This window comes from Chiloscyllium plagiosum, unplaced genomic scaffold (assembly GCF_037043375.1).
Source record: "Chiloscyllium plagiosum isolate Xiang-an unplaced genomic scaffold, Cpla_swu_hap1 HiC_scaffold_4, whole genome shotgun sequence".
Lineage (NCBI taxonomy): Eukaryota > Metazoa > Chordata > Chondrichthyes > Orectolobiformes > Hemiscylliidae > Chiloscyllium > Chiloscyllium plagiosum.
The window spans coordinates 46,155,834-46,183,788 of NW_028270142.1; the positions used below are offsets into that span (position 1 = coordinate 46,155,834).

The following is a 27,955-nucleotide window of genomic DNA, read 5'->3' on the forward strand; positions in this document are numbered from 1 at the left end:
GCCTGCAATGTTTTAGTTACTGAAGGGCAGGCTTTGCATGGAGTTGTGCAGCACTGTGCCATTTCTGTGTGTGTGTGTGTGTGTGTGTGGATGTACTGCCCCCAGTCAGTCAGTCAGTCAGTCAGCGGGAGTGTATTTGTGTCAGTTTAAGAGCCCACGTAAACCACTCTTGCAGCTGACGCACAGGCACTCCGAGACTGACAGACAGACAGACTGACTGACTGACTGACAGATAGATGGACGCGTTGCAGGGTCATGACGCCTAGATGAATGCACAGATGTTAGGGCGGAACCTGAAGTTGTTTTGGACGCATTAGCTCCTACTTCAAACACTCATGTCCAAGTGGATCGGTCTGATTTCCCACCAACCACCCTCCACCCCGCCAAATATTCTCACCCCCAACCCCCTCCTCCCCCAATCCAACATTGTGCCCGTCAGCTGAAAACTCGAGAGGAATCGGAGCAGATCGATTCGAGGATCAAGTTGTTTTACAGAACAGACAAGGAAGCATTCTGCGCCAGCTAAAGTTTACTTCAAAATCGATGTCAGGAGCAAAGCAACATTCTGGAGAGAAAGAGGTGTCAATAATGGTCTGCGACTCACCGATTCCGGGCCAGTAATTCGCCGTTTCCTGGGGGCGGGGGGGGCCGCACATTGGAGTGCGGACTGAAACCCTCCCTGAAGTTTGAGTTGAGGCGCTGCACCGGCGAGTTCTCTCATTATCGCGGGTAAGAGCTGAGAGGCCTCCCGGCCGCTGAGACCATGCGAGAGCTGACAGGCTGAGCAGGAACCGGCCAGCAGCAGAGGCGGCGTTTGGAAGTGTGCAGTCCGGCAAATGAGCGAGAGCAGCCTCCCTGTCAAAGCAGAATTGATCATAGCTACAGGGCTCAGAGCACCAGACAGAGAGGGGGAGGTAGGGAGGGAGGCAAAACACGGAACAAAAGTTCAGGAAGTGTCCCAACAGTAAATTCAGACTTTTTTTCTTCTCTCTCAGCTCTCGTTTGGATCAACTTATATTTGATCAACTGCCTTCTTTATATAACAGGGGGTCTTGTTATGAAGGAAGCATTGTCTGTAGCTGGTGTTTAAGGGCACAAATCCTGTACAGACAGGATGAGAGTTGGATAGAGGTGGTGGAGATACAATTGTGTGGAGTAATATTACTGAATAACATTAACAGGAGAAGTGCGCGGCACAGAAACAGAGAAAAGGAGACACACACACAGACAGACAGACACACACAGACAGACCCTCCTCTTCCCGTGCGCGACATTCACTTCCTCAAAGGTGGAACGAATCAAACAGGAGCCGGGCATCAACTCCCAACCGAGAGAGGGAAAAAAAACAGAAACCAATATTATTAGTGCAACCGGAACGTGAAGTCCTGGGTTTGTCTGTTTTTTAAAAAGGAAAACAAAGACAGTAAATGTTAAGTTTATTGAGAGAGATCTTTAGTCACTTGGCGCCTCCTGCTCTCGAGTAATAACGCCAAATTCTGCCCAGCTTCCTGCAAATTGAAAAGTTTGTTGCAGTCACTGTAAAACCGCCTCGCCAAAACACTGGGGAAGTGGAACATTTAAACAAGAATAAAACTCCCCGAGAAGCCTGCTGCTCCGAAACGTTAACTTTTTAAATAGACACAAATACATTCGGAATGCTGTGGTTCTGAGAGTTTGGACACATCGCGGAACATTAGGAGGACGAGGGGGAAAAAAAACCTCTTCTGTTAACTTGTGGCGGAGTAACTGCTTAATCTTGGTCTGGAGAATTGGTATTAGCAAAGAACGAGGGAGAAAAGATATTTACAAACAGGCGGTGCTTCTGTTTGCAGACATTGTGGCAAATTTGGATTGCAACTATAAGTTCACTTTTCATCATTGTTGCTGCTGCTATACCGTTTTTCAAACAAAAACTGAGCGTGAACTGTGAGGACATTGCAATGTACTGGAGTGAGGAAGAGGATTTTATCACTGAATGCTGTTCGATAGCTCTGTGGATCAGTTAAGAGTGTCTTGCTCTGTGGATATTCTGTATTTCCCCGGAGCCCACCCGAGAGTTTACTCTCACCCACCGCCCCCCGCCCCCATTAATGATAATAATTATGGGGAACGAGTTCATCGCTCTCTCACTCAACTGTGTGTGATGTGCGTTATCTGTCTGCCTTCTGCATTGATGTAAATGCTGAAAGTGGGCAGAGTGAGAGAGAGAGATACAAGAAGCGGCAGTGATACAAAGTAACTGGAGTGTGTGTGTCTGTCTATCTAATGCATATGAGGCAGTGACTGAAACCCTTCTCACTCTCGCTTATATCTCCGCTCGCTGAGGAGGTTTAGCGGAACGGCTTATTGACAACAGCACCCCCCCCCCCATCCCCGCCCCCTCGCCCAAACCTCATCAACACAGAGACAGAGAGAAAAAAATAGACCTCCCCCGCACCCCCTCGCCTATTTGAAAAGCTTCAACTCTTCTCACCCCCCCCTTCCCCCCCCCTCTCCCCCCCTCCCCTAAAAAAATACACCCACCCACCCACACACACACACAGTTCAGGAAAAGAAAGAATCAATGACTACACTTTCGCCTCCTGCCTTATTCTGGTCTGTATGAGAACACCGAGAAGCAAACTAGTAACTCCGGAAACTCCTGGCCGGCAGCAGAAGCGGGCGGCAGTATGCCGAGGAGGAAACAACAAGCACCCCGGCGCTCGGCAGGTAAGAGCTCCCCATCACTAGATGCACTTTTCTGCATTTAAGATTTTGCATTCCATCCAGCGACTGGAGCAGAGGCAGGATACGGATGCGCGGAGATTGATGTTTTTTTTTGGGGGGGAAGGGGTGGGTATGTGAGGGAGGGGGTTAGATTCACTCCCGCACCTTGCTGGTTTTGCCCGTCGAATGGGTACACCTTTAACCCCCCCTGCTGCCCGGGATCTGGGGTGTGTGGGGGGGGGGGTGGAACGGGGGGCTAATGTTATTTTGGCCGTTCCTCTTTCCTCTGTGAGTGGCGTAGTTTGTCAGGTGTCTGTCAAATGCTGTCACCGTCATGTTTTTTCTTCCTCTCGCTGCGTCGTGGATTTGATCGCAAATAATTGTATTTAGACCACCCCCCTCCAAAAAAATCTATTATTTTACCTTGCGGCAACTAGTCTCAATGTCTTTAAATATAAATTTAAGGATTGAGAGTCCATTTTTATGTGTGTTTAAAATGTCAAGTGGCATCATTTATTTTCTGAGGTGTTTCGAAGGAGCTGATAATATTGGAGAGGACGTGTTAAAATAAGCAAGCTATCCCGATCTCTTTTAAAAATGTGAGGACATGTGCAGTGTAGAGTCTCCAGATTCATTTTGAAAGTCCCCCCAGGAATGGTGACTCTGAGGCATCTTCTTGATCGTGCATGTAAATAACTCTATAGAGAATTTTAAAAAAAACATACTTCATTTCTGAAAGACTTGTTTTGGTTCAATTAGCAGGGTGTAGTTTTCCATCTCTCTCTCTCTCTCCCTTTCTGTTTCTCATAGAGAATTGCTATTCTTGATTTGATGTATGATGGATCCTCTGTCATCTAGGCAGCCTTTGATCTATTCATTCCTGATAAAGATCAATAAATCACTCACCATAGCAACCCACATGCTCCTGACCGTACAACTCTGCAAGTCAGGTCGCTTACCGCTTTTTTTTGGTCCCAAGTTTATTTGTACCCCATCCTCTTTTTCCCATCACCCCCACTCCCTCATCCTCCTAAGTTTTAAGTGTCTCCCTACAGGACACCCCTCTGTTTCCCACATTATATAATTCAGTCGCCAGATAATGAGCTTCACCTGATTTGTTTCTGAGCTCTTGAAAAGAACAGAAAACTTGTGAAGCAGGTCTGTTAAATAAACGGAGGATGGGGCATACTTTAAAGAACACACTCTGTTTTGTTGGAAAGGGAAATGATGAGTGCAGGAGGGTCAATGTGGATGACATTGTAAGACCTCAAGTTAACTCCAGTGGAAATTGGATATCAGCAACTTTAAACAACAAATATTTTTATAAAGGGGCTGAACAACTGACACAAACGTGATGGTGCATGGTAATTCGTCCTGACAGCTTTTACATAGAAACAAGCCGTCAAGGCGACTTTTTCCAATATTGATTTAATTGTCTCTCTTTTGACAGGCACATACATCATTGGTTTTAATGGCCAATCAAAAGTTGGCAGGCTTTAGTGTTTCCATTCTTTTCTGTACATGACATTTGGCATACTTAATCAAAATGCAGGTTTGTAATAGCAATGAAGAGTTGATGACTGAGTCATCTGCTATTTAAACGGATAGAAAATTAGCTAAAAAGATGGTAAAATATCTTTTACAGTGGCATTTTAAGCACATTTTATAGATGAAATATGGGTTCATTAGGATGTCTCTTGGCTTGTCTGACTGCTACAACTTGCATAACTGATGACTTTTCTTTCCCTGAAAATATCAGGAGTGTCTAAAAAAAATATTGTGTGGCAGGCAGGAAATGGCCCTAAAGATGTGGGCCAACAGATGTTTGTAAGAGTTCAGGCTGATGGAGAGGAGCCTGGGATTGTCCCATCGCTTCTGTGCAATGGTTGAAAAGAAGACGATCAGAGAAAATGGTCCCGTATAACAGAAGGCCTTATGATTATCACTTTAAAAAAAGGAGGGAAAAATTAGAGAAATGTATAGCTCGCTTCATTACCAAGTCCCTAATTATCTGAAAGCTTGATGGATTTGTGACAGGTTTAATGATTAATGCTGACAAATTTAGTAAGGTGTCAGGTTCACAGTCAGTTTGATGTGATCAAGTTGATATTATACAGTCCCTATTGCCAGTAGTGCAGTATTAACTCAATTTACTGGTGCAGGTGACAAATGGACTTTGCTACCTGACTAATCATGTCACAGAGACAATGCTGCCTTAATGACCTCAGTAATTCTGTTTCTAACAGAGCAATAAAGCCAGGGTAAAACATTTTAGCTGAGTTGGTAGTTTCTTCAGATCTAAATGTTAATTGTACTTTGTTTAGATTTTTTTTACATGACAGGATTTTTTCAACTAACCATTTTGGTTTTATGTAGAATGTGAAACACAGAAACAGACCATTTAATCCAATTGATTTATGCCGGTGTTGATGTTCCACTCAACACGTCTCCCAGTTTACTTACTCTCACCCCATTGACATATGTCCTTTATTTGTATCAGCTCCTTCTTAAAGCTATATTTGCTGTTTGCATACACCACTTTTTGTGGTAGGGAGTTCCACACTCTCTGGGTAAAGAAATTTCTCCTGAATTCTTTGTTGCATTTATAATTATTTATTGGATTAAAATCCAGCACAAAACCCATTATAGCATGGTCTTACCCAAGAATGAATGAGAAATAATTTTCTTTGTTCTTTTCATTTTTCTGCCTTGTGTAACCTTTTTGTAGTTGTAAAGTATTCTTGCCATTAATGCTGCAGGTGTTGTGCTCATATGGCAGAGGTGCCAAAAATGTGTGCAACAGGATAAAATTGAATTTAGCAGCATGTGGTGATGGTACAATTATGGTGCAGTCTATTGTTGTAAATGTCTTTTTTTTTCTTTTGTTAATGCTTTTAAAGCTAAGATCTGTGTGAATATTAATTGGAGGGACAATTCTAACTGAGATGTTTAAGATGAGTAAAGGAGTTGATGGAGAGAAACTATTTCCTCTGGAGGCCAAGCTCAGAACAATGGAGTAGTAACTTAAAATTAAAGCTAGGCCTTTCATTGGTGATGTTCGGAAGCACTTCTTCACAAAGAGAGTGTTGAAAATGGGGTCTTTCTCCACTAGGAAGCTGTTAAGAAAAATTATGATTTTAGAACTGAGATTGAAAATTACAGATTACAGAACTAAAGAGGAAAGATGCAGTTCAGATGCTAATCAGTCATAATCTAATTGAAAATGGGAACAAGCTTGATGTGCTGAGTGGCCTCCTCCCATTCCTATGTTCCTATTGCCATGTATCAGCTGAAGCCACAATTTCGGAAAGACCAAATTGCTGCAATCATTGAATCATTTACCAGTTTCCCTTCAGAATGTCGGCAAAATGATCTGTCTGTCTGAATGTAGTGAGTACTCTGGAGGAGATTCTTACAAATTTCTGGTCCTCTTGAAAATCTTGGTTAAATAGCATATTTTTCTGTGGCAAATTGCTTGCCATATGAAAGATCCTTCAGATCAGGAATAATTTGACTCTTTAAATTTGTGAAATGCTTCGAAATATTAACACTGCGCAGATGCAGTTCCCTCTCTAACAGTAATAGCATGTCATGATGCTCCCAATTTCAAGATCGCAGTCAAAGATGCCTCAGCATTTTGAAATTCGAGTAGATTTTAGCAAAATTGGTTATCAACCTTTTCCCCTCACTGTAGCACAATGATTTTCTGCCCCTTCAATCTGGTAGTATGCTTTAGTTATGATTTGGTAGTGACATGGGCTTGTATCAATTGTATTCTGTTTACACAAATTGGAGCTCTTTTATGACAGTTATCACATTTCTCTCCCTTTCTGTAGTAAAGTATAAAACACTTGCTTGTATCCAATAACTGCCTCTTGTCTACAGTATTTATCCTGCAAACAACCACCACTGGAAAAGATTATCTGATCATTGTCACATTGCTGCTTGTGGGAGCTTGCTGTGTGCTAAACTGCTGCAATTCCTACATTCCAACAGTATCCACACTTTAAAAGTTCTTCATTGGTTGTAAACTGCTTTGAAATGTGCTGAGATAGTGAAGGGTGCTGTGTAAATGGAAATCTTTCTTTCTCCAAATTGTGCTCACTGTTACCATCCCTACTTTAAAAATCCATTCACCCAAATGGATTTTCACCAAAGTGTGTACAGCAAGCTCCCACAAGTGGCAATGAATTCATGAGCAGAAAATCTGTTTCTTGTGTTACTGTGGAGAAATAAATATGAATCAGGTGAATGCAGGGAGCTCTTTGGTTTCTGCATAACTAATTTCACTAGTCAGCTCTCAATTTAAGTTTCTGTTAATGATCAAAAGAATCTGGCCTCATTGATTTGTCATTTGTTTCGACTAAGAACTGAAAAAAAAAACAAGGGTTATTCAAACTGAAGAGATGATGGCCTGTCTTGGGTAATACAGAAGAAGAGCTTACATTCTTCTTGCCGAAGAAGGATATACAGTGGTGATGGTTCAGCAAAGTAGTAAAAAGGGGGGAAGAAATAAATATTGTATGTGGAATGGAAGCTCTTCTTCTGTATTACCCAAGACAGGCCATCATCTCTTCAGTTTGAATAACCCTTGTTTTTTCAGTTCTTAAGTCAAAACAAATGACAAATCAATGAGGCCAGATTCTTTTGATCATGAACAGAAACTTAAATTCATGACTTTGTGATTGAGAGCTGACTAGTGAAATTAGTTATGCAGAAACCAAAGAGCTCCCTGCATTCACCTGATTCATATTTATTTCTCCACAGTAACACAAGAAACAGATTTTCTGCTCATGAATTCATTGCCACTTGTGGGAGCTTGCTGTACACACTTTGGCTGCTGTATTTTCTGATGTCACGTCTGTGTTTACTTTCCGAGAGCCTTCTTTCCTTCCCAGATTTCTTACAGCACCTCAATCCTACCACAAGGTCTCAAGAACCTGATTGCTTGATATTTGTTTTGAAAAAGATGAATTATGCTGTTCCTTTAGGAGTCTCCATGTCCATAATCTTGTATAGTCTCCTTTGGGATATTTCTCTTCTTTCATTCAACTTCCACCATCTCTTCTCCTTTTCCTTCCTTCTCTCCCTCAGTAACTTCAATGTCTGCATCTCTCACGATTTTGTGGTGGAAGGACTGTCATAGAATCACAAACCGATTTTTAAATAAAAAGCATACACAATGCTCCTTGAAATCTCAGTCATGCCCTTGAGATGTGACAGCTTTTACTGGGGGAAGTGTCTTTATTCAGAGAATGGTTAGAATGTAACCATTTCCACATGGAATGTTAATGGTGAAAAGCATTGACTCATTTAAAGGCAAATGAGATAAATGCATGAGAAGAAAAAAAAATTGAAAAGATGTGCTGATAGAATGAGACAAAGTAGGCTAGGAGGAGACTCAAGTAGAATACAGTCAGGCTGAGTGGCCTGTTTCTGTGCTGTATGTTTTCTTTAATGCTCTTTTTCTTTGTCTTGTTTCCTGGATATTATTTCTATTGCCTCCCTGGCTACTCGGCATTAGGGGCTCTCAATCATTTTGCATTTGCTGTTGAGAATCTGACGTCAGATTCAAAGTTGACAATGTTTGGCTGTGATGTGTATATGTCATTCAGGATTTAAGAGTTCAGCAAACTCTTGAAAGATAGTTGCCTGCTGATGCTATGCAAGAAAAGCTCATTATGGATTGACCAAACTCAACAACAAGGCCTTCAGAATAAACATACTGGTTTCTAATAAGTCAGTAAGCTTAGCTGAATGCAGTTGTCTGTCTTGTTTTTGCTTTCCTTTGTTTGATACTTCACAGAGATTTAAGCAAAATGTACTTTGTGCAGACCCACAGTAACTAGGGAGTTATGTGAATAGATTAATTTAAGCAGGAGGGGACAGAGAACCTGGTTGGATCCTTTTGCACAGACATAAAGAGTGGCATTAGCCAAATTCATTTATCACATTTGTATGTTTAAAAAAAATACGCTTATGTTCAAAAATAATTATAGGAAGCTGTAAAAACACAAATAGGTAAATTTTTCATTTGATGAAATGATTTTCTGTTCTGAATGTTACTAGAATTCTTCGTCAATTATTTAAGTCCTGATATTCCTTAAGTTGTCATGACACAGTCACCAAATGGAAATTTGTCAAACTGAACATGTTAGGAAAGGTTGTTGATAGCAAACATAGACAAATTAAAGAGTCAAGAGTATAGTGTTGGAAAAGCACAGCAGATCCGGGAGCATCTGAAGAGTGCACAGGTCAGTTATCTTCCAACAGATGTGTTAGTCAGGGAGGTGTCCCATGTTAAGAAACTGACTTTATTGAAACTTGCTTTTCCTGATTTTTGTTCAGAATTATGATTTGTTGCAGCATAGTCTTTTATTTGAGTTGCTGTGATCAATTTTGACGTATGAGTGAAAGGTTGTCACAATTCGATTACAGTTAGCAATTCACCTGTCTTTCAGAATTGACTTTAAGCTAAGACCCCATCTGCCCTCCCAGGTGAATTAAAATTATCATTTAGCACCATTACAAAGAGAAGGAGAGCTCTCCCAACTTTCCTGGACTGATATTTATCACCTCAGTCAGCACCACTAAAACCAAATTATGCAGGTGCTATCACATTGTTATTTATTGGAATTTACTGCGCACAGGTTGGCTGCTGTGTTTACTACATCACAACAATCACCATAATTCAAAGGCATTTCATGATTATAAAGTGCTTTGGGATGAGGTTGTGAAAGATGCTTTAGAAATTCAAGTTCCTTTCTTCACCCACCTTTCCTGCCTACCATATCATCCCCTCCCCCCCCCCCCCCTCCAAACAGGCAAATCAACTGGTAGGCTAGGTTGGAAATAACTGAACTGGATAAGCACTTTACTGCAGAGCTGGCATACACCATAAATGTTTGGAGAAGTATGGCAGTCAGGACCCTCTTGTTTACAAACACACTTAAAAAAGAGTCACTGGTTTTTCAAATGTATATATTTTTGTGAGAACCTATTGGATGTGGGATAGTCCTACTACAGGTAGCTCATGTTGGTCTATTCCAAAACTGTTTAAGTGGTAAAGTTGAATCTAAGCGCTGGAGAAACTCTGCAGGTCTGGCAGCATTTGTGGAGTTAATTAATATTTGAGTCCAGTATGACTGTTTTCTCGGAATTTCTGAAGACGCTTTGAAGAAAAGTCATATCAGACTTGAAACGTTAACTTTGTTTCCCTTTGTAACTTTGGTGCATCCCACGTTGTTGCTAGTGACCTTTATTTTCATTGGATTAAGAGGGTCGGACTGAGCTGCTGAACTAGGGGTTGAGGGCGACCTGTTAAACCGAGAAACTGGAAACTCTTGTCATGAAGCTTGGAAAATGTGACTTGCGACTATCAAGGCCATGTTAAACGAGAGAAGCCTCAAAGCGCCAAAGCTTTGTCATGGTCCTTAACTATTCCCATAATCGTTCACCTTCTCACTCCTCCCTCAGTGAGCCGACAGCGACCTTTCAACCCTTTGCTCTTTCACTGAGCTGGGTTGTGTTTTGGAATGGAGAGGGGGCTGGTCAGTTTGGAGTGGGAGTGGGGGCGGGATTAGTAATGGGATACAGAGACAGGTAGCAAGCAGTCAACATCCCGCAACCCCACCCCCCCCCCCCCTCACTTTTGACCCAAACCTGTTTTTTTTAAATGCGGTTGACTAAGAAATAATTATTGGTGGGTGTTTGGTAGCGAGGGATTTGTAACCAAATAATTGGCTCTATGACCGCACGCAGGCTCCATAGAGAGACTCCGGGAGCGGCGGAGTTCTGAGAGATACCGCGGCTCAGCAACACCCTGGACCCGAAGATCACATCCAGCGTTGTCCCAATGAGGAGGGAGAGACATTCACTTGCATCCACTTTTATACATGCGCGTGCAATATTAGTGTCCCTCCCAAACAGAAGACATCATTGGTTGGACGTGAGAGCATTTCACTTGGTTTTGCATCCACTTATCTTAGAAACAGTTTCCAACCTCCCCCAGCCCGGGTCACGCTGTCACTAAACACCAGGTTTGAAAGGTGGAACACCAGACACGCTTTGATATGTGCTCTGGACATCTTGTCCCTCAACTATTGTTACCGGTGGAGGTGTGTGTGTTTTGTGGGGTGGTGTCGTCAATTATTCTTTCGTGCCCTCTTTTCACCACCTACTCCTGGGACACAGTGATGAGTTGGGGGGGGGCAGAGGGAGTAGTGGATGCAGGAAACACCTTCCCCCAAAAAAATCACATCCAGTGTTTGTGCAAAAAGCGGGAGCAGCAATTTTGAGTGCGTTGAGAAAGAACGGCAGCAAGGAAGCGTGTTCGCAGACAGGGGTGTTAAGGTTGACGGATGAACAGGACTAGGGATGAATTTTTCTAGCGACAGCTGTGACTGCTGCCATTATCTTGACAGGTGTCAGTTAAGAATTACTGCTTGCTGGAGTCATTTCTCCAGCCCAGCTGTCTGCGTGTGAAAGAAATAACACTTTACCCTTGTCACTTTGTTAGTTCTCAGCTATCGCCGCAAAATGAGCGGCAACGCACTAATCGATAACTAGTGTATTAGCAATTATTTTGCGCATTGATTTATGAATGGGAGCAGTTCCTCCTGTCCAGTTATTAGCTGCTGATTGAATGTGCCCGGTACCCAGCTCAGGGTGGATGTATGTTTCTGGGGAGAGGCCAGGGCTCCAACAATCTGTGCCAGACGGCAGCTCCAAAACAAACCCCAGCTCCAAAACAAACCCCAGCTCCATCATTCCAGGCAGTTAACAAGGCATGCTTCACTTCACTCTACCTGTACTGTGTGTGTGTGTGTGAGCGCGCTGTGTCTTTGTCCCTGTGTGTGCAAGCGTGCATACCTGTATGTGTGTACCCATGTTGTTTGCACACAGCTCTACATGTGCGTCTGTGTGAACCTGTATGTTGGATGCCTATGGGAGTGCGTATATGTGTGCATCTGTTTGCCTATGTGCATGTGTATTTATGTCTGTGTGTGTATGTCCTTGCTGTCTGCCTATGTGAGTGTGCATGTGTGTGTACCTGTGTGGTGTTAATGTCTGTTGCTGCACTGCGCATTTATTTCTGTGTCAGTGCCTTTCTGCACCTCTGTGCATGTATGCCTGTATTTGCACAGCAGTATGTATCCAGACCTCACACTGACCAGTGTGCCTCATTATTGGCCATGCTGTCTCACACTGATTACTATACCTCACATTGACCACTGTATCTCATACCAATCTTTTTGCTTCACACTAACCACTGTGTCTCATGCTGACCAATCTGCGTCACACAGACCATTCGGTCTCACACTAACCACTATGCCTCAGACTGACCACTCTGCTTCGCACTCATCACAGTATCTTACTCTAAAAGACTCTGTTTCATATTGATGGCTCGGTGTCACACTGACCACTATGCCTCACACTGACCACAGTGCATTTGTGCACTCACATAGTTATATGAGCGCAAACTTGATGAAGGGCTTTTGCCCGAAACGTCGATTTTACTGCTCCTTGGATGCTGCTTGAACTGCTGTGCTTTTCCAGCACCACTCTAATCTAGAATCTGGTTTCCAGCATCTGCAATCCTTAGTTTTTACCAAACTTTATGTGCACCTTGTATATGTGATCCTCAAGTGAAAGCCTACCACAATCTACCGACCAATATTTGCTGGGGGTAGGGTAGAGGAAAGAGTGGAGAATTTAACCAGTCCAGCACTGTACTACCCTTCGGGAACCTCCAAACTGAAGGAGTGGCTTTTGCATTCTCTCCACTGCAAAAGGACTTCACTGTGAAACGTACCCAGCTTAAACAATCCTTGACACTTCACCAGGGAGAACCTATTTATCTATGATCTCTATTTTTAAAAAAACCTTTTAAAAGGAGGGTGCTTTTTGCTGTTTCTTATGTCGGAAAGTTTTTATTCATTGCATTGATTTACAACATCCTGCCTTCCTTTGTTTTCAATGGTGCTGACAGTCCTACTGTAACACTTCTGAAAATGACACCACAGTAAATGCTGTCTGATGCTCACAGGATGTGTTTTAGATAAAATCTCTTCTGTAAGTGGCATCTTCAATCAACCACTATTTGATCTCCCAGTCCATTTATTATAAATTATTAAAATTTATATTTATCTAACTCTAATGAATTACTATCCAATGTTACATATCCAGGTGTTTCTTTTTTCTCTTTTGCCTTGCTAAAAATAATCACCAACACATTCTCGGATACATTATTTCTGAACCTGTGATTTATGATATTGAATTGAAATAGTTATGCCTTTGATTTAGCACATGTAAGGTGTATTGGACTGAGTTTTAGTCAAAAGTGATGCAATGTGCCTTTTACCTTGTGCCAAACCAGAACTGAATCTGGTCTCTGAGCCAGAAGGTGGTGGTTTCAAGTCTCACTTCAAAATAAACTTTTGGTTGACATTCCCATTTCCATGGTGGGAGGATTGCACCAACAGTGGCATGGCATTTTTCACATGTGGCATTAAATTGATGCATTGTCTGCTCCCTAATGTGGAATTAAAAGACTCATGGTGTGACTTAAAAGAACAGTCCACCCCAGTGTCCCTTGGCAATATCTAGCCCTCCACCAGCATTGGTTAAAATAAAAATCTCTATCTCGCTGGTGAAGGTGGAGCTTACTGCTTTTTAATTTGCTGCTGTATTCTGTGCATTAAAACAGTGAATGGACTTCATTGGCTAGAAAGCGCACTGGGGTTCCTGAGCTTGTGAACCTTTCATGTTACTTTTCATCCATCTCTATGGAGAATACCTGCAGGCCCAAAGTAATCTGGGTGTTAGTTGAGAGCGAAGTCGAAAATTAAGAATGAATTCATCAAAAACAATGAAACCACTTTTCTGCACCAAAAATAAAGTGACAAAGCAAGGCAAGGTGACAGCATCTCACAGAATGTGTTATTGTTTAACATCTTGTCGCAATAAATATTGATAGTATTGTTAATCATTTGTCTCATCTTCAGCAGCACCATTAGGCACAATGTGAAACAACTACCAAATAGATCCCAAAAAAGAAACAAAAGCCAGGGAAATGTGTGAATGTGAAAACCAATTGCTAATTTTTCTTCAATCATTCTAGAGCCTGAATATTGGTAGGTGTCCAGATGCCAACATAAGGATGACTGAAATTTCAGTGTTGGACATTAACATTGTTTGAAAGCCTTGGTGACCAAAGATTTGCTTTGTTCACAATTATGGCCTCAAAATGATAAACATTATGTTTCTAAATTAATTTACAATTTTCTTAAAAGTGGAAATCTGTACTCAAAGATTCTGCCTATTTACAGGGATTCAAATCCTGAGGTTGATATCTTTTTGTTAGTTTTTTTTGTTTCTTCTTGGGCCAAGGTGCTTAGATGGAGTTAAGATACAGATTAGCCAAGCTATAATCAACTGGCAAAACAGGCTGAAGGGACAGAATGGTCTCCTACTATTTCTATAATCTGTTATTCGCTTTGCATGCATTTTACTATGCATACAAAGAATACTGTGACTTAAATATTCTGCAGGTTTAGATATTTTCCAAAAGTTCTACTTCATGTTGCTCAACGGTAAAAATTTTCTATAATTTTCTTGGATAGAGTTGTTGTGTTCGTCAGCATTTTTATTTCAAAAACTTTGAAGAGCTAAATGTAAGAGAAGCACAGGTAGCTAAGTAAACCAATGTTTCTGAGGCCCATTGCAGAACTGGTCCAGTAAATTATAAGGCTTAGCACGTGCAAGAGCTTGGCGCATACCGAAAATTACTTGGCATACGTCAAGTACAGACATACACTACGCCTAACAATTTACTTCAGAATTTTTTAATACTCTTAGTTCCCTGGGGTGTAAGTAGCAACAGTACTTCCACATCTGCAGTTTGTGAAACATTAAGTATTGCCAGAATGAGCTGCTAATACGTATTTATTTTCTCGTTTCACTTGCAGTGAACAAATATAAACAGGGTTTTTCTCCAAAGGAGTAATCTTTTATCTCTGTAGATTCCTCCTTGTTCTTTTAACTGCTGCTTCAATCTAAATGGATTAATGATGTGCTGAGGTCTAACTGCTCAGTGATGAGGGGGTTAGTGCACTGGACAGTGTATACTTAGATTTTTTGGATTGGAATGAAATGTATTTGTATCTGTTGTGTTTTTTTAGTGGTGAAATGGCAACACAGTAAGAATGTTGCTAGTATTTCAGAAATCCATCCTAATGTTCTTGGAATACAGGTTAAAATCCCACCATGGTATCTGTTGGATTATACGTTCCATTTATAAATATGTGACCATGACAACTATCATTAATTATTGTTGAAATGGATCTGGTTTGCTGAGTACCCTCGAGAAGGAAATCCACCATCTTAATTTGATCTGGCCTGTATGTGACATTCAATGAACAGTAATTTAGCTAATGTTTAATTGCATCCTGAAGTGGCCTAGCCAGCTATTCAGCTCAAGGACTATTAGTGGTGGGCAACAACTGCTGGCCTTGTCAGTAATGCCCACATTTATGATACAGAAAAAAAAGAATTGTTCAAGATATTTAACAAGATATTAAATGTAGAGGTCTGTCCCTTGGCTTGTTTTTTGGATTGGAATGAAATGTATTTGTATCTGTTGTGTTTTTTTAGTGGTGAAATGGCTTGTTGATTTGATAAAATTTGTATATTCTGAACTCGTTGCTGTACAGAACATAATGGTTGTTCCTCCAGTAGTTCAGTGTTTTATTGTATTTCATGGTGTGTATGAGCAGTAATCCACACTGATAAGGAAATCTCAGGTTATTAGCAAGCCTATTCCTAATTTCTGGTGTCAGTGACCCAAGAGAGTTTGATTGTGAATCTCAATGCTCCTGAACTATTTGGGCGTATACTAGATGGGAACAAGCAAGGCTTCTGCTTTAGATCACCATCCAGTAATTCCTGTTCATACAGTAGTTAATGGGTAGGATCAGGATCACCCCTGTACCACTGTTGGACCAAATGACCCTCTGCCTACAGTTCAAAACCAACTGACCTACTCAGCTGAGGGGGATTATCCCCTCAGTGAACCATAACCCAACACAAGCCCTGGTGTTCTGGGAAAGAGATGGGAGACAAACAAGATTGTGAGACCAAAGGCTTCTGTTCACCCAGAGCAACAGAAAAGAATGTGTGAAATGTTAAAAAGCTAACAGTTTCATCTAACAGAGATATTTTAAATTGTATTGGGCTGGAGTTTTCCAGCAGCCATTGTGGATCCCAAAGTAACATGGGTTGGAAATTTGACTTCTTTGAGCTCGGAGTAAGATTGTGATCAAAACTGTACACCCATTTTCATGAAGCTCAATGAGTAGCTGTGACAAACTTATTGAAAGTTAACGTCCACTATCTGAAATACTTTACCAACAAATTTACCTTTACATTCCAGATGAGAGATTTACTGATCCAACAGTGCTATATAAATTGTGCATAATTACATTGAATTTAGAGCAGGAAAGTAGGCCATTCTTCCCAACACTTCTTTGGTAATGTTTATGCTCCATCTGCCTCTCGTCCTACTTCATCCAAGTCTGTTAACATATCCTTTGTGTCCTTTCTCTTTCATGTGCTTACCTAGCTTCCCTTTGAATGCTACTTGCACGAGACGACAAGCTCATCTTCTTACTGCCCTCTTATCAGTGAAGCTTTAAATGAATCCCATTTGGATTCATTAGTGACTACTTCATATTTATGGCATCTTTTTTGTACTTTCACCTCAAGTGGAAACATCTCCTTAATCTCCCCTATAATATCTCCTCTATCAAATGTTTTTGTAATCTTAGAAGACCTTTATTTGGTCACTCCTCAGCCTTCTCTTTACTCAGGGTAAAAAGCCTTGGCTTGTTCACTCTTTCTGAAAAAGAATATCCTCTCAATTCTTGTATGATCCAAGTAAATCATTTTTGCACTTTCTCCAATTCTTGTCTATGCCATGTGTAATATGGAGACCAGAACGAGGCACATAACCTGCACATTACAAATGGAAGTAATTTCCTCCACTTGCATATCTAAGCACATGAGAGAACAAAGTAGTGCTTGATAATAGTCCAAGAAATAAAAATGTTCTCGATCAAAACTTTGGAAAGGAAAACATTTGCAGTGCCATGAGAAAAGAGGAGGAGGGTGGGAATAATTCCATTAGGATTGAGCTTTTGTTCAAAGAGTAAATTTTTACTTTAGCCCTAAACTTAGCAAAAAAAGAGTGAAGACGGTTCAATGTCAGTTAACCACAATGTGTATAAAGCTATGTGACAATCACCAGAATCTGTAGGCTGGACTTGTACTGCTATCTGTGCATCCACTGATGACAACAAAATTGGCCACAAATCAGCATCATTGTACTTTCTAATGGCTTCCCATTTAAAATTAGAAACAGTGACAAAGAACAGAAACCTCCATTCCCTCATAGCATTGGACAAGATGTTGCATATGTGGTGAAGTGTTTCCAGATTACCTGCAGGTAGATATTAAAATGCAGGTTTGGATTGGACTGGAGTCATATTTCAGCTGGCATGATTTTCATTTTCCTGCACATTTGTGGCTCAGTGGGTGATACTCTTCCCTCTGCATTTGGATAGTTTTGATTAGTCTCACTACCAGAGGCTTGAGCACATAACCCAGGCTGACAATTCCATGCAATACTGACATATCTGTGCAGTACATTGTTGGAGGTTCTGTCTATCAGGTGTGATTTACACTGAGGCTTTATCTGTCTTCTGAGGTGGACATTAAAGTTCCAATGTCAGTATTTGGAGAGAATCAGGACGTTGTCCCTGGTGATTTGCTGCTGTGTTTTTGGTGTAGACTAATTTTAAAAAGTACTTCATTGGTCGTAGAGTGCTTTGGGGTATCCTGCAGTTATGAAGGGTGCTACATAAATGCTAATTATTCCTTTTACATAAATGCAAAAGCTTCAGTATAACTGTCGCCTAAAAATGGCACAATAAGCATGGGAGTGCAGACAATCTATCCTCGCTGACAACAATACTGAAAACCATGAGATTTAGCGATTGGGTTAAGTGCTGAATACAGGCTCAGCGATGACTGGCAAGCCAGGCCATCATTAATCTCAACGAATTGATAATCTGAAATAATCTTTCGCAGCACTTGTGTCACTTTCAGTATAAATGTGTCTTGCTTATCCAGCAATTTTATTAATACCATACAGCAGAATTTGCCATTGACAAATCTGTCTGGGATTATCAAATAGTCAGTTTATCTATTGCATCATTTATGTGTATATATAAATATTTGTAAAAATCAGTAATGGGATGAAGAAATGCAACAATGGACTTTAAGGACAATCTTCATTGTTAACCAGAATTTCTAAACAATTGACACCTTTTAAAAATTATTTAAAACTGATAGTTTGTGATCTGGTATAGAATGATCTATTTTTTAATCACCCCAGGTGCAAAGGTGGCTCGAACCAATAAAATTCAGAAGTGCTTTATTTTTCACACAGTACAGTTGCCATATTGCTGATAACATTCTGAAAAGCAATGAATACAATTTTAGGACAATAGTTTGCCCACACGATAACATGTCTTGGATTGCATACAGCCTGGTGTATAGCCATTTGTCCTTGAGACTGACTACCGTTTTCTGGTGCTATCAGTACAGAATGGAGTTGGGGGCATTGGTATTTGCAGGGAGCTAAAGGCTATATCTAAATAATACAGAGTGTAAAAACATCATTCTGTACAATTATTTTTCAATCTTCAAACAATTTCACTGAATACTGCTGCAACCTTAGGTAGATGTGCATTGAATTTTACAATTAAACATTGTGGCAGATTGATGAATTTGACAGGTGTTTTACACCAATGGCACTTTGGAAATAGTTTTAGCGTTAGTTGTTATGGCTGATTGCGATAATGGGTACTGTGTGTATTTTACTGAGGGTCTCATAAGAATTGCCTCTTTCAGAAACCCATCCCACACAATGTCATTAATGCTTGTGGTGTTAAATACTTCATGTCCTTTTGTGCAGAGCTTGTTCTATGGGTTGAAAGATCTCGATGTTGTGTTTTGTTCCATTAACAACGCTCATATTATGGCAACAGATTCTCACTACTGTGATGTTCAGCTTAACAATTTACTTTATAAAATTTAAAGGCAGTGAAGAATTGTTTGTTAAGTTGCATCTTTTGCTTATGTGTGTTAGGATAAGATGAAACTGTGAAAATGTACTGCACATCAGTGAAGCTGTAAAAGACTCACATCTTTCTAATTTATCTCTGCAAGCGAGTTGCCCTGTTGAAAATAACATGGTTTCATTATATAAAATATTTAAGAGCTGTTGTCCATTTGCACAATCCTCAAATGAGGAGCAAATTAATTGCCTAATTCTTATCACTACACATTGTCTAAAAAATATCAAAGAAATATCCCCATACCACTCTTTCTCCGCTCTTTTTCCCTCTAACCTGTCAACAAGGAGTATGTGAGGAAGCTAAACCATTGGAAGATAATTCTCTCGTCTAGCCTCTCACCTTGAGCCCTTTCTGAACTTAAACTGTATCCTTACTCACATCATTTTTGTTAATCTGTTATGTCTTTGCTCACTGGCATACATTGACTCTTGCACCAGCATCATCTTGCTTTTAAGAAGTGTTCAAATCTCTTGCCCCTTCTGAATCCTGTAACTTTGTTTAGATCTACAACCCTTTGCAATCTCAGCACAGCTCCAAAGCTGACCTTTTTCAAAGCCTTCATTTTCTCATTGTTGGATCACTTTCACTCATGGTGTCAGCCACCTAAAGTCTAGAATTTTCTTCCTCATTATCTTCACCCTTCTACCATTCTTTCCTAATTTAAGATACTCCTTAAAATCCCTTCATTCCCAATATCTCATTACATGATATAGTATTGAATTTTGATTGATAATGGTTATTTAATGTGTCATTTCAGAGATTTCTATCATAGATCTGTGACAAAATTGTGAGGTCTCAATATTGTTCTGGAGCTGCTGACTTGGTCCTCATGTTTCGATGTTGATTATGTGATCTGATGAGCAGTGAAGCAAAGGGGCATAACACAGGCCCTTCAGAAACAAAGACCTTTGTCTTTTGTGCAGCTCTGCCACAGAACTCCAACTGGTAAAGCAAACCATGTCTCAATGAACAGCACTCTTGCCTGGGTTAGGAGATTGTGGATTCAGCCTCTATTCTAGAGACTTGTAATGCAGAAAGTATCCTGACAGTCCATTGTACTGAGGGCTGAGGGAAAGCTGCATTGTCAAAAGTGTCACTGTTTAGGTGAGATGTTAACCTGTCCACACTCTGAGTTTGCAATACAATTTTCTAGAGTCATTATTTTGAAGAAGAACGGGGAAGATTCTTCCCAGTGTCTTGACCAATTTTATCACTCAGCCAATATGTTCAAAAATAAGATTATTTGGTTATTGCTACTTGTGGAATTATACTGTGTACAAATTGGTTGCCATATAAACCAGATTATGACAATGACCACACTTCAGAAATAATTTAGTTGCCACTTTAGTTCATCTGAGGTTGTGAAAGACATCATATAAGTAATTTTTTATTAAACAATCTTGTTGATGCTTTCTTGGAAGTAACGTTAGTTGCAGTGTAGCTGTCTGGGATGTCCTGAGGTTGTCAAAAACGCTATGTAAATGCAAGCATGTCTTCAAAGTCACCTGCAATGCCTTAACTGCATTCTAACACATTCTCTGTGAATATGACTTGTGGAAATAGAAAGTCCTTCTTTAAGTTGCGAACTTGTGAATCCTCCATGCCATTTACTGCAGCCTTGGTGTACACAGAAAGCATAGAAAATTGGAATAGGAGTGGGGCATTTGGTCATCAAGATCATGGCTGATTCTCCATCTCAATGCCATACTCCTGCTCTCTCCTCAAGCCCATTGATACTGTCAGCCTCTAAAAATCTATTTCTTTCTTAAAAATATTCAGTCGCCTGGCCTTCTGTGGTGGAGAATTTTGCAGGCTCACCTCTCTCTGAATGAAAATGTTTCTCTTAAATTCAATTAGAAATGGCCTCCCCATACCCAGAGACTGTGACCTACTGTCTGAACCCATCCGCCCCTGATCAGGGGAAACACCATCCTTGTATCACACTCTGAGTTTTATATGATTCAATGTCAATGGGATACCTGCTCATTCTTCATTTTAAGTAGCCTTTCAGGGTTTTAAGAAGGCTGTTTGTCTGATAAGACCCACAAATGTCAAAACGGTGGGCACCATTTCTGGAGTGTTTGAAGAGAAGTTACTTCTTAGGTTCAGAGTCATGATCGAGGCAGATTCAAACCATGTGACTTCCTGCAAGCAGCTGACAAAACCACAATGCAGCATAGTGTAGGCACAGGCAGTTATGGGAAGGGGTCAGCTGAAGCCTGAACCATGGCTACACCTCTTTTCAGCCATCAAGAAAAGATAATTCACGAGAAATACTAAATAGGTTGCTGAAATTACAATTATTATTGGTGCCCTTTCTAGGATACTTACTGGCTCCAGGACTTTTAATGCCAACTTGAAACCCTGTAGGCCTGTTTAAAATCCATGCTTTTTTATAGGCATCCTGTACAGCAGGGCTGCAGCAATTGGAGAACTTACAAGTTTCCAACTTAAAGGAGCACCTCTATTTCCATTAGTCACATGCACAGAAAAAAAAAACTGAGGATGCTGCTGTGAAATCCAGGCATTGCAGACTACAGTGAAGGCAACTTGTATTTATAAGTCATCTACAACAATCTCAAGACATTCTAAAGCGCTTTATAACCAATAAGGTGCTTCTGAAGTGTAGTCACTGTTGAAATGTAGCAATGACCAAATATTTTTTTAAAAACTATTGGTTGAGGAATAAATATTAGTCTCTGGACACTTAGGAAAACTCTCCTACTCATCATTAAAATCAAGCTGCTGGAGGTGATGGCATAGTGGTTATGTTACTGGACCAGTAATCCCAAACCCAGGTTAATGTTCTGAGGACAGGGCTTCTGAAAGTGATAGTGACTGATAGTGAAATTTGAAGTCAGTAAAAATCTGGAATAAAAGGTAGTCTATTAGTGATTAAAACAAATGCTAGTCTTACCAGTGACACCCACATCATTGAATAACAACATCAAATCATTATAAGTCCAGCTGATAGGTCTTCTGATTTAGCATCTCATTCAAAAGATGGCACTGCTGACAGTGCAGCATCCCCTCAGTACTGCAATGTCAGTGTCAGCCTGGATTGCTTGCTCAAATCTCCCCAAATGGAATTTGAACCAACAACGTTCTGAGTCAGAGACAAAAATACATTAGGTAGAGTGGGGGTTTTCCAAAAATTGATATGATTTCTATCATTTTGTATCAATTCCCATTTAGTTTACAGTCCATGTAACAATGCTACCAGTTGTCTTGTGGTCATTTAGATGTATTCCTTGCTATACTTTGATTAAGAGACAAATATATATGAAGTGCATATCAAAGTATCAGCATAGCTTAAAAGGCAACCAAGTAATCCAAACCTTTAGCATGTAACTCCACTCCATTCTTCCCCAGCTAGGAGAGTACTTTATATAAGTTTTAGATTTCTTTTCATTCATAGGAAGCCTTTTCCAAGATCTGGATTTATTGCCCATCCCTAAATTGCCCTTGACAAGAAAGTATTGAGCTCTACTGATAGAACTTGGACTCTGTATTAATCCCCAATGTAAGAAAATTCTTGTTGGGGAATAACCTATTGACAGAAAGGACAATCAATAACTTAGAATGCCAACTAACAAGATTTATTGGTCAGCAAAGATTTATGCTTAACATTTCACTATTTGAGATTTTATATGACACACAGCTTCACTACAACTTGATCCATCTTTTCGTGGGTCCCAGGAATTCTGATGACAGTGCTTCCCGGTTCTTGAACCTGGTTTCTTGACTCACAACATTCTTTGAAATTTTAACTTAGTCATCTTAACTAACATACATGTAGTATGTAGCTTTAAAAGATCAACAATGATATTCCATCCACCTCAACTAATGCAGCTGCATTATTCAGAGCTCCTTGAGAGCAATTTTTCTCTTTTTTTTCTGTCAGGATGTACACTTCACTGCTGCTGAGTGCTCTCCTCTAACAATTGCTTTCTAAGAAAGACTAGTCACTTTTTCTTACTGTAATCATCTTTGGCCCTAATACTGGATTCAAATACTGATCCAGATTTTATACTGCTCAGCCCCAAATATGACAATTAATTTAATCACCTCTGTATTACTTACAGCAAACTTGCAAAACTGTGAGATGATTTGGAGATGCCAGTGTTGGATTAAGGTGTACAAAGTTAAAAATCACACAGCACCAGGTTATAGTCCAACAGGTTATTTGGAAGCACTTGCTTAAACTATGAGAATTAACCATCGACTGCCAATATCCCTGGCAAGTGCAAACTTCATACTAACTGTTGTTGAAGTCTTTTATTGATTTGGAACAAGACTCAGACAAATGATTCATTTGTCCAAACCAATCTTTATTTTTCTCTTACATGCAAGGGGAGAGTACCTATTCACATACTCCTAGGTAACAACTCCAACAAGTGATTCAAAATACAGTCTTTTTAGAACACAAAACATGGGAAAATCTCTATGTGACTATTCAGAAAAGCAGTTAAGTACAAAATTGCGGTAATGGGCCTAACCTGTTACAAAATGACTGGTGTTGCAGTTCATTGGGACTGGCTGTTCTTTTCCAGGCAATCTGCCTTTCTCATGGAATCTGGCCAAAAGATGTCTGCTTGTTTAAGCTGTAGCTTTCTGACCATCAGCAATATCAAACTCAATCCGCAAGCCACTCTATCCTTCATTCTGTCCCCCAAAATATTTTACTCTTGCACACTATCAACTACTAACTGCTAGCTTTCTGTCTTGGCAAAAGCCCCCAATTAAAAGTGTCCTATCCTGTGACAAGTACAGACACTTCTGATTAATATCTTATTAGCAAAATGTATATAGAAGTATCTTTTGCATTGTGTCCAAGTCTAACCATCTGTGTCAACAAAACTAATAACTTTAAAACAAATATTTACAATTCTTGATCAATGGGAAGAGTACTCATGGTTTCTGTGCAACAACCAAATTTTAATTTGTACCCAAATTTATAACTGTTGACCAATGTGGAGAAGCCTCATATTTTCTCTATAACAGTTGAACCTCAAACTGTACCTTCAGCACTCAGCATTTCTAACCAATTCATATCCCGTCAAATAGCTTCTATTTACTACTAATGCTGGACCCATTGAAGTCCAGCTGTAAAATGAGTACCAACTATAAACTGAATTCACTCCTGTGTTTTGTTTTAACATAAAGCTACATTGCAATATTTGAAAATTAAAGAAATTCCAACTCAATGACTTCTTAATGTCTCAATAATACACATAAATTAAGGCTTTCCATCGCTAATTTATGTACAGACAATTCAGTACATTAAGTTTTGTAAATTAAACAAGTGTGTCAATAAGGTGAAGTCCAGCACCAATTTCTTGAAACACATCAGCCCATGTGTTACACCAACAGTGCTGTTTGGGAAGGAGTTGCACAATGAATTGAATTGAATTGAATTTATTGTCACGTGTACAGAGGCACAGTGAAAAGCTTTGTCTTGCGAGCAATGCAGGCAGATCACAGAGATAAATAGCATAGATAAGTAAATAATAGGTAAACAGCGGCAAAAACAAAAACACAGATACCAGGCAAATGTTAAGAGTTTGTGAGTTCATTCAGTATTCTAACAACAGTAGAGTAGAAACTGTTTTGAAACTGGCTGGTACGTGTGTTCAGGCTTCTGTACCTTCTCCCCGATGGGAGAGGTTGTAGAAAAACATTGCCAGGGTGGGATGGATCTTTGAGAATGCTGGCGGCCTTTCCTTGACAGCGGGCCCGGTAGATGGATTTTGACCCAGCGACAACAGAGTGAGTAATTGAAGGTATAATTCCAAGTCATAATGATGTGTGACTTGGGAGGAGCTTGCAGATGGTAGTGTTCCATGCATTTGCTATGTTTGGCTTTCCAAGTGGGAGAGTTTGCAGGTTGGGAGAGACATGGAGTGTGAATCTAGCAATGAAAACAACATTATATGAAATTGTTAATCTTTAATTATGATAACTCCAGTGAGTTTGAATAACAAGGGAGCAGAATAATTATGGAGTATAAGATACAATAGCTATGAGATGAGGACTGGAAAATTTCCCTTTATCTATCTTGAATAAATATTATCTGTCTGGTAAGCCATCTGAATCTCTTGTTTAAGGTCTGCTCTGAAGATCAGTAACCTTGTAAAATAGTACCCTTCATAATTTTGTACTTTGAAAAAATAAACTCACTGATGTTATGTGGACATGGCAAACTTGGCCAGAGTTTATTGCCCATCCTTGGTAGCTGTACAGAAGGTGATGGTGAACTGCCTTCTTAAACCACTACAGACCATTTGCTATGGGTAGACCTACAATGAAATTAGGATTTTGACCCAATAACACTGAAGGAATGGAGATATATTTCCAAGTCCAGTTGATGAGTATCTTAAGGCGAACTTGCAAGTGGTGATGTTCCCACATATCTTTTGCCCTTGGCCTTGAATGATAGTGGTTGTGGATTTGGACATTACCTACTGATACAGCCATGGTGATTTTATGCAGTGCATCTTGTAAATGGTATATTCTGCTGATACTCAGTGTTGGTGGTTTGGGAAGTCACTCAAGTTGGCTGCTTTATTCTGGATGGTGTCAAGCATTTTGAGTGTTATTGGAGCTGCACTCATCCAAGGAAATGGGGTGTATTCCATCATACTCCTGACTTGTGCCTTGTAGATTGTGGACAGACTTTGGGGAGTCAGGAAGAACTTGCTCATAGCAAGATTCCTAGCCACTGGCCTGTTTCTGTAGCCACAGTGTTTATATGGCTAGTCCAGTTCAATTTCTGATCAATGGTAACCCCACAATGTTGATAGAGGGGGAATTCAGTGATGCCATTGAATTTCAAAGAGCAATTGTTAGCTTATTTCTTGGAGACGGTCACTCTCAGAATGCCTGGCACTTGTGCAATGTGAAAGTTACTTGCCACTTGTCAGCTCAAACCTGGATATTGTCCAGATCTTCCTGTACGTGAATTTGGACAGCTTCAGTATCTGAGGAGTTGCATGTGCTGAACATGGTACAAGTGTTGGTAAATGTACCAATTCTGATCCTATGATGGAGGGAAGGTCGTTGATGAAGTAGCAGAAGATAGTTGGACCTAGGACCCTCACCTCACACCTCCTGAATTCAACTGTTTTGTTCATGTTTGAACTAATCTGTAATGAGGTGTTGGCGATAGTGTGAACTTTTAGCTAAATGATGTGTAACTAGTTCAAAGTGGATCTCCAATTTGTCTAACTGACATCGACTAACACCTCTTAACCTAAAAATATCCTGAAAGTAAGTTTACATTAACAGTCTTCGTGAGAAGCACTCAGTTTTTGCATTGTTCTTTTTAATAGAATTTCAGGTCCAGACACAATGAAGTGTTTGGATCAAGTCAAATCTGTTGAATAACACCCTTTATCTCATTGAATTACGTTTTGAAATGATCCAAATGGATGAACAGTTGGGGGAGCAGAACAAATACTCTTAATTTGAGATTTCACTCATTTTAGGAACAAGGAAAAATATTGATGATATTGCCTTCCATCAATTGGCACACTGTATAGGATATTTAAAAAGGTGAATTACATATGAAATACAAAGGAATAGTTACTTGGTGTCAGGTGTAACAATATAACATGTCTGCTACTCTTAAAGGTATTGACATTGTGTTTATGAATAATTGACAGTTATGCTTAAGAATAGTGCTTTGCTTCTGATCAGGACTGAGGGAGGGGAAATGTCTTCACTTGTATTTGGATGCTCAGTCATTGAGTCTATGCAAGGTACAGAGATCGATGGATTTTTGGACATTAAAGGAATCAAGGAATATGGCGATCAGTTGGAGTGATTTGAAGCTGATGTGAAAGATCAGCCATTATTTATTGCGTGGTTGAGCAAGCTTATTCTACCCAATAATTCCTTTCGGGACAGTAAAATTCAACTTTAGTGAAAAGGAAGATTAAGCAATGTATTGAACAGATTCCTGAGGTGCTGTTGGCCAAGATGTATTTTGCTTTCAATATGTGGGAATCAGGTGGGAACCAGGCTCAATTGTCATTCTTCCCAAAGTTAACCATCTTCCTCTTAAACTTGAAGTATGGAATCTTATTTTTTTCTTATTGTTCAAAGCTGCTTTTTCCCACAATCAAAGACTACTCTGGAACTGGCTACAAAACCCGATATTAAACTTGCCAATACACTCTTCGGACCAGTGGTTCACAAGACCTACTGAATTGGGAAAAGGTATATGAGTCCTGCAGTGTGAAAGCAATTTGAGAGTGCATCCTTAAACAAGGCAATGGTTGGCATTTGCTGAATCACATGTACCAGCCAAGCGTACGCCAACGCACAGAGGGAGAAAACTGGGAAAATAATTAAGTCAAGCTATTTCTACTGCCAGATTTTCGTATGATTTACAGCTGCTGGGAAAACTGCAGTGAACTGAGCTGTGTTGCCAATAGACATTCAACAGGGGTCGATTGTCAGAAGTACCATCAACTGCAGCAGCACGATACAGTGGCCACTGACTTGAATTTCTTTGTCCACTCCTTTCAAATAGCCTTACATGGCCTTTGTGACGTTAGTCTGACAACCAGATCTCGCCTTTTTATCAGACCTTTAATATAGTAAAGTGTCTTAAGATGCTTCATGGAGCAATTATCAAACAAAGTTTGATATTGAGCCACACTAAGACTTGCTGACCAAAAGCTTTTGAGAAAGAGGCAGGTTTTAAGGAACATTGAAGGAAGAAAAAGGGGGTTCAGGACAGAATTGCAATTATGGTCCAGGCAGCTGACAGCATGGAAATTGTAGGTGTTCGGGAGATTAGAATTTGAGTGGTATAGAAGTCTTGGAAGAATGTAGGGTTGGTTGCAGTTGGTTGACTCCCTCCTTCCTCCAGACCCCCACCTTGGTAAAATATAAATATAAGTTTGTTTCTGAAAGGTTGTGGACTTTCATTGATTCACTGAACATAAGTGTGGCATGGTTTGAACTTTAAAAACATTTTAAAGTAAATGTTGGAGTGGCCCAAAAATAGAGACTGATTGGGAGCTGAAAAAAAATTCCTTTGA

At 40.1% G+C, this 27,955-nt stretch overlaps 1 protein-coding gene and 1 long non-coding RNA gene across 11 annotated transcripts in view; one reads left to right on the top strand and one right to left on the bottom strand.

Annotated features, from left to right (window-relative positions):
* The window catches only part of LOC148150133 (uncharacterized), a 70,760-nt gene extending 69,512 nt beyond the window's left edge, over nucleotides 1–1,248 (bottom strand). Inside the window, exon 1 of one of the 5 annotated variants that reach the window (XR_015756950.1) lies at nucleotides 605–1,248. This is a non-coding gene — a long non-coding RNA (uncharacterized LOC148150133). The remainder of the gene's footprint in view (nucleotides 1–604) is intronic. The other 4 variants (XR_015756953.1, XR_015756952.1, XR_015756951.1 and 1 more) reach the window with 4 other exon arrangements.
* A 20-nt stretch (nucleotides 1,249–1,268) lies between these two features.
* The window catches only part of tshz1 (teashirt zinc finger homeobox 1), a 244,555-nt gene continuing 217,868 nt past the window's right edge, over nucleotides 1,269–27,955 (top strand). For 5 of the 6 annotated variants that reach the window (XR_015756948.1, XM_043688641.2, XM_043688644.2 and 2 more), the window contains exon 1: nucleotides 1,269–2,709. Coding sequence is in view for 5 of the 6 variants with exons in the window: in XM_043688641.2 (XP_043544576.2) it covers nucleotides 2,670–2,709 (40 nt within the window). In the remaining variant the exon portion in view is untranslated. The remainder of the gene's footprint in view (nucleotides 2,710–27,955) is intronic. The other variant, XM_043688639.2, reaches the window with a different exon arrangement.